Raw genomic sequence first — 6,000 nt, forward strand, 5'->3', positions numbered from 1 at the left:
AGGAGACCTTCCTGAAACACGGAAGTTCAAGAGGTGGAGGAAACCATGTACAGTCTGTCCACTTAGAGAACCACAGTGCACAGGATCCTAGTCAAGGCTCTGACGAGATAATAACTGATAAAAACTGTTTGGATACTAATCGGTTCCTCCCAAAATTAGAAGATCACAAGACGGTTATGCAGGAACATCTTTTAACACCATTCATTTATTCAACAAATATCCAATTGAGTTCCTACTTGGGCAAGATATTCCTTGAAGGGCTGAAAATAGAGTAGTGAACCAAAAAAGATAAGTCCTATCCTCAGGAAGCTGACAGCACAGCGGGAGAGACCATCAGCAAACAGGAAAGAAGCAGATTATGATTACAGATTGTGTGCTGTGCAGGAAAAGACCAGGGTGCCGAGAGAGAACGGCAGGAGGAGCTGCCTTCAACTGGGTGCACTCAGGGAAGCCCCCTTTCAGATCTAGAAGAGAAGAAAGAGAGGGGAATGGAACAGTCCACAACAGCCCTGCTCCAGGCAGGAAAGAGCACGGCGGGCTGGGGAGGGGGAGGGTCAAGCCAGCCAGCATGGCTGCACATCAGGGAGGCCCAACCCACAGAACCAACTTGTGTCTAATAACCCGGCTGGAAATGCAGGTGTGTCTCCTCTGCAGTAGCTGCCGCCTGTGCAGGAGCCAACTGGTGTCCCAGTTCCACTGAGCAGGGTTGAGGCTCAGGGAGGAAATGCCATTGAGTATCCGAGTAACTAAGTATGCTGCTGACCCTCACACTTTCTGAGCCACGCGAGCTCTCAGTTCCCAGGGCCCAGCCTCTTCTGTGGCCCCACAGTGGCTCTCCCTTTGCCCAGTCCTGGCCCAATCCGTGTCCCATGTAGCCCAGTTGGCCAATCAGCTTCATCTTCCTGCAGGTGGCATTGTGAAAGGAGATGAGATCATGGCGATCAACGGCAAGATCGTGACAGACTACACCCTGGCTGAGGCAGAGGCCACCCTGCAGAAGGCCTGGAATCAGGGCGGGGTAAGAATGAGCCCTCTCCCTGCTCCCTCACCTGCCTGCCTCTGACCTGGCCTCTGAAGCCAGGCCTTACAGTTGGGGAGCCCCATCCCAGGACCAGTGTCCAAGGTCCACACCCCTGTCCAGCCAATGGGTTAAATCTGACAGGAGAGGACTCAGGAAAGTAAATATCAATTCCTGACCTTGAGTCCAAAAAGCTAATGGAACAAACACAGATTCTGGAACTCTGGACATGACTATGTACCCAAGGAAAAGACTTAAGGTCTTCACTGAGTGTACACTGAATAGGAATCAAAAGAGTTGGGAGTTCGAGAAATCAAAAGAAAGCATTAATAGTAAATGGTCCAGGACAAAGAGAGGCTGGTGATCGTCTGCATTACACACTCACCTGGATCAGGGCCACCACATGAGATCTCTCACAGGCTATGCTATGCACAATCTGAGGGGGACACCCTCCTACAGACCATAGTATGAATGGTGCCCACTCATGTTGTGCAATGCACAACCTGTGCAACTGTATGCAGGCAGCCGAGCCTGAGTTATTAAGTTCAGTGCCGAGGAAGCTGACCAGATGGGCCTGGGACTCACATGAAGGAATGTGGAGAAGAGAAGACTCAGGGGTAACATGATGACTGACTGATTTTCTGAAGGGCTGTATTAGGGAAGAGAGAGTAGAACTATTGCTGTGATTCTTGAGGGATTGGAGGGAGGTCCTGGGGAGGTAAAGGTCCCAGATCAATCTAGGAGCCATGGCAATTTCCAGAACTCTTCAATGGATGCACCCAAGCCCAGGACAGACACTGATGGGCACCCCAAGGATGGCAGTGATATGCTTTAGGGGACTCAGATTGAGAACTCAAAGGCCAGGCCCACCCAACGTCCCCCAGTTGTCTGTGCCTCTGATTTGTCTGGGGAGCTTGTTAGAAATGCTTTCCCAGGCCCACCGCAGACCACCAGCAGGCAAGCCCATGAGTCTACACACTTTAAAAATCCCCTCAAGTGATTCTGAGGTTGCTGCCTGGCCCTGGTCCACAGGTCGGCACTTGGGGACACAGTGTCATTTGAAGGTCCTGCACACCCTATGATTGGGAACCTAAGAGCCTGGAAATTTCTCCAGAGCATGGGACGCCACAGTGGAGCCAAACCCAACTGGAGGACCTCCAGCCCTACCCGCCCCCACTTCCCCCTGGGAAGAGGCCTGGTTGGCTGATCCTGGCTCAGGAGTGGGAAGGAGCATGGGGCAGATGTGCCACCCACCCCTGAGCATGCCCACAGCTGCCCGGCTTCTCCCCACAGGACTGGATCGACCTTGTTGTTGCCGTCTGTCCCCCCAAGGAATACGACGATGAGCTGTAAGTGTGCGCTGGGCCCTGGCCCCTGCCTGCTCCTCCTCCTCCTCCTCTACAGTCTGGGACACCTTCTTCAGCCAGAAAGAATACCAGACACACATCTGCCACCAGGCAGACAGCCCAGGGCTAGAGTATCCCTGGAAGGAAGTCGCTGTCCTCAGGTGGCATCAGAGCTGCCTCCCGGGCTATCTGGTCCAAATTCCTTACCTATAGGCTCATGGTCTCAGATCAAGTAAAAGTACACAGTGAAATTAGGACTAGCCCTCAGGATTTTTAATTCCCCACTCAGAACTTGATCCCCCATTCCCTTATCAGATAAAGATTCCCTTCACTCTCTGGAAGGTCTTTCTGATGTCTAACCCTATTCACAAATGCTGCATCTCCAGACAGCAAAGACCACAGGCTCTTGTCTCTATCCTGAGGGCTCTCCAAGGAGCTTTGGCCCAGTGAGTCCCTCGGTCTGTCTATATCTGGCTGGGCCTTTCTCTGTCCTTCCTGTCTCTCCTTCTTCCCCATCCTTCTTGTCAGTCTCCCTTCCCACCTGTCTCCTTCCCATCACCCCTCTCCCCCGTCTCTCTCTCTTGCCCTCTCCTTTGCTTGCTCCCTGCTTCTCTATCCCTGCCTCTGCATGCATTTTTACCTCTCTGCCTCCGTGGCCCCTCACCTGTGTCCTCACCACATCACGTCACCTCCCTCCCCGTCACTAACACACCCTGCCTTGCCTGTCGTGGGCATGCCTGCTGCCTCCCTCTGCTCAGCAGAGCCTGAACCCCCTTGTGTCTTGGAGGAACCAGGATCTGGCTGCTCCTAACTCTGGAGCTCAGGGCTGAGACAGGACTAAGGTGGAGGGCGAGGTCTGGCAGAGCTCTGCCCAGGATTAACCAAGCCCTTTTTCTTTCCTGCTCTGCTCTGCACATGTAGCTCTTCTCTTCCCTCCTCTGCAGCAGAAAGCCCCCAGCCAGTCCGAAAGCTCCTTGAAGACCATACTCCCGTGTACAGACACGGGTTCCTCCTGCAGCTGGAGCCCACGGTGAATAGGTGGCCTCAGGGCCCCATCTGTCCATGCTGCGTGCAGTGGCCATGTGCTGCCCACGCTGCTGGCAGGTTCTTTGGACTGGCATCTGGAGGGGACATGAGGCACACTGCCCCTGAAGTGCCTCTGGGGTCTGCTGTCCATCACTCTGAAACTCTGTGGGACTCAAGACCCTCCCACTCAAGGGAGTGTGCAGAACCTAGTCTGGAGCACTGGGTGGGACCTGGGTGTCCTGATGCACACAGTCCTTGGGACCTGACCCATGCAGCACCCAAATGAACAGGGTGAAGCGTTGAGCATGGCTCCCCGCTGGCACAGATGGCGCCTGGAGCCAGGTGTGCTGTGCTGGGAGAGAGCCCACGAAGTCCAGTCTGAATTTCCTCCCAGAGGTGTCCTCACCAAACGTTTCTCCTTTTCCTGGGAATGCAGCCCTGTTGGAACCCCTGCTTCACCCAGGGAGGGAGTGGATTCCCTGCTTGGGCAGAGCCAGGGCTGTTGAGAGGTCTTTAAGGCTGGTCCAAAGAACCAGGGTTGGTGGATTAGAGTTGCTCGTGTCCTGTTGTGCCCTACAAAGGCCTGAGTCCTGCTCAGACCAACTGTCCTTTGCCATCTCCCTCCCTTGATCCAGGCTCTAACTGTGGAACACAAGGTAGATCCCAGCCTTGGAATGTGTTTCCCACCCTGGGCCAGGTGGCTGTGAAGCTGGTGTTGGAGGTGACCCGAACCCATAGCTAGCAGCTTCTGGGGCCAAGCCAAGTCTGACTTGTTGATTTTTCTGTTATAAATTTCCAAAAACATTAGGGCCTCATGTTCCCAAGACAGCTGGCCTGCTGTACAGTGACATCTAGGGGTACCTAAGTGACCTGTATTTTCTGTCACTTACTCTTAGCAAGAGACCCTCCCCTCTTCCTCTTGGTCCTTCCCCCACCCCTGTCCCTGGTGTCTCTGCTACTTTATTCCTGGCCTCCTGTGTGCTGTGACTTTGGCTGGTGTGTAACTGCCTGGAGTTGCACCAAGAGGGGCCTCTAGGGATTGGCAAGGCCTCGTGCTGCCAGGGTGGGGCTTTGCCCTTGGCTGAGTGCCACTCACAAGACTTGCACCTTCCTGGTTTGTTTCCTCTTCCTCCACAGGACTTTCTTCTGAAGTCCAGAGAGAGAAAACAAATTCATCCCTAGAAGACAGTGAGCGCTGGACTCAACCCCTGAACATAAAGCCGGCAACCAGTCTTGAGAGACCTGCGGCATGTACCTGAAGACATTCCCAAACTTGTCACCAGTACCCAGGAACTCCAAATCCCTTTGACCTGGAACTAGGCTTGGCCAAGGAACACTCCTAAAAGCCAACATGGAGGGGAGGGAGTATTCAGGAGGAGGCCTCAGGGCCCTCTTTTCTGTTCCCACCTTGGAACGTTTAGTCTCTCCCAGCTCTGGGGGTGCCTCACTCCAGCCCTAATCAGACCCGATTCCTCAGTCTCTTCTCTCCACCATCCCTCTCTTCTCTCTTTTGCTGTAATTGCTTCTAGGATTGTTACTGCAAATCTTACTCTGAGCTCATTAATAAAATAAACAGACTTCTTTTCCGGCTTATGTGAGTGAATATGGATTTAGGCAGCAGACTGAAGGCTGTCAAATAAAATGCCAAGGTTTGGACCCTTACCCAAGAGTGAGAGTCAGATCCAATGCTCTGTATTGGGTCCACCAACATGAAAGAGGTGACCCAGTGGCCAGGCCTCTTGGTAACAAGGACCAGGATCCTCACTCCAGAGACAAGTGGGTGGTAAAAGTCTAGTCATCTCAGGGAAATCCGAGGCCCGGAGATATGATGTCCCTAAGAATTAGAAATGGAAAGTAGTTCTGGTGTAAGGTGTCCTGGAAGGCCAGCTCTCTCAGACCCTCGGTGGCTTCCTCATGCTTCTCAACTTCTCAGCCATCCTTCCATCTCTGCCTCCGATTCTGGCCTGGCACACATAGTAGGTGCCAGCAAATATGGCTCCCTCCTTGTATCCTGACAATTCCTAGGCCAAGTTGAGATACCTGTCCTAGGTCACACAGTGAAGAGGAAGTAGAGCTGAGATGCCAGTTCAGTTATTCTGGCTCCACCGTATAGAGCAGGGTGACCTCTCACTTCCTGAGATCTCAGCTTGAACACGGCCATCATCTTTCCAGCCTCAGCTGTGGTCACGGACAGCAGCCAGGTGGAGGAATTCCCTCTGTTTTCTCTGGGAGAGATTAAACGTTCCAAGGTGGGGGCAGAAAAGAGAGCACAGACTTAGTTATCTCCTCAACGGAGGCCAAGTCCTGGTGACCTCCTAATAACTGGCTCCCAGAGACAGCAGCCATGTGGAGGAATTCCCTCTGTTTCCTTCTCTAGCACCTGGCTTGGCCCTGGAGGTGATTCCTAAGCCAAGATACAAGGAGGGAGCCATATTTGCTGGCACCTTCTATGTGCTAGGCCGGACTCTTGTGTCTGCCATCTCCAACTGCAATGACTGGGAGTAGTGCACAGCCTTCCCAGGAGCCCCATGGTGAGAGCCAACACCCTGAGAGCCTTGGCCATGTGCAAGGTACTGGTCTAAGCACTGAGCTCAGTTACTATCCTCAGTA

General features: G+C 53.2%; 1 protein-coding gene across 1 annotated transcript in view; it reads left to right on the plus strand.

Annotated features, from left to right (window-relative positions):
* Ush1c (USH1 protein network component harmonin) overlaps nucleotides 1-4,941 on the plus strand; it is a 42,653-nt gene extending 37,712 nt beyond the window's left edge. Inside the window, exons 23-25 of the mRNA XM_077797525.1 lie at nucleotides 909-1,018; nucleotides 2,312-2,367; nucleotides 4,528-4,941. Coding sequence (XP_077653651.1) covers nucleotides 909-1,018; nucleotides 2,312-2,367; nucleotides 4,528-4,540 — 179 coding nt within the window. The 3' untranslated portion in view covers nucleotides 4,541-4,941. The remainder of the gene's footprint in view (nucleotides 1-908; nucleotides 1,019-2,311; nucleotides 2,368-4,527) is intronic.
* The last annotated feature ends 1,059 nt before the right edge of the window (nucleotides 4,942-6,000 follow it).

The sequence above is a fragment of the Urocitellus parryii genome, chromosome 4 (genome assembly GCF_045843805.1).
Source record: "Urocitellus parryii isolate mUroPar1 chromosome 4, mUroPar1.hap1, whole genome shotgun sequence".
Taxonomy (NCBI): Eukaryota; Metazoa; Chordata; class Mammalia; order Rodentia; family Sciuridae; genus Urocitellus; species Urocitellus parryii.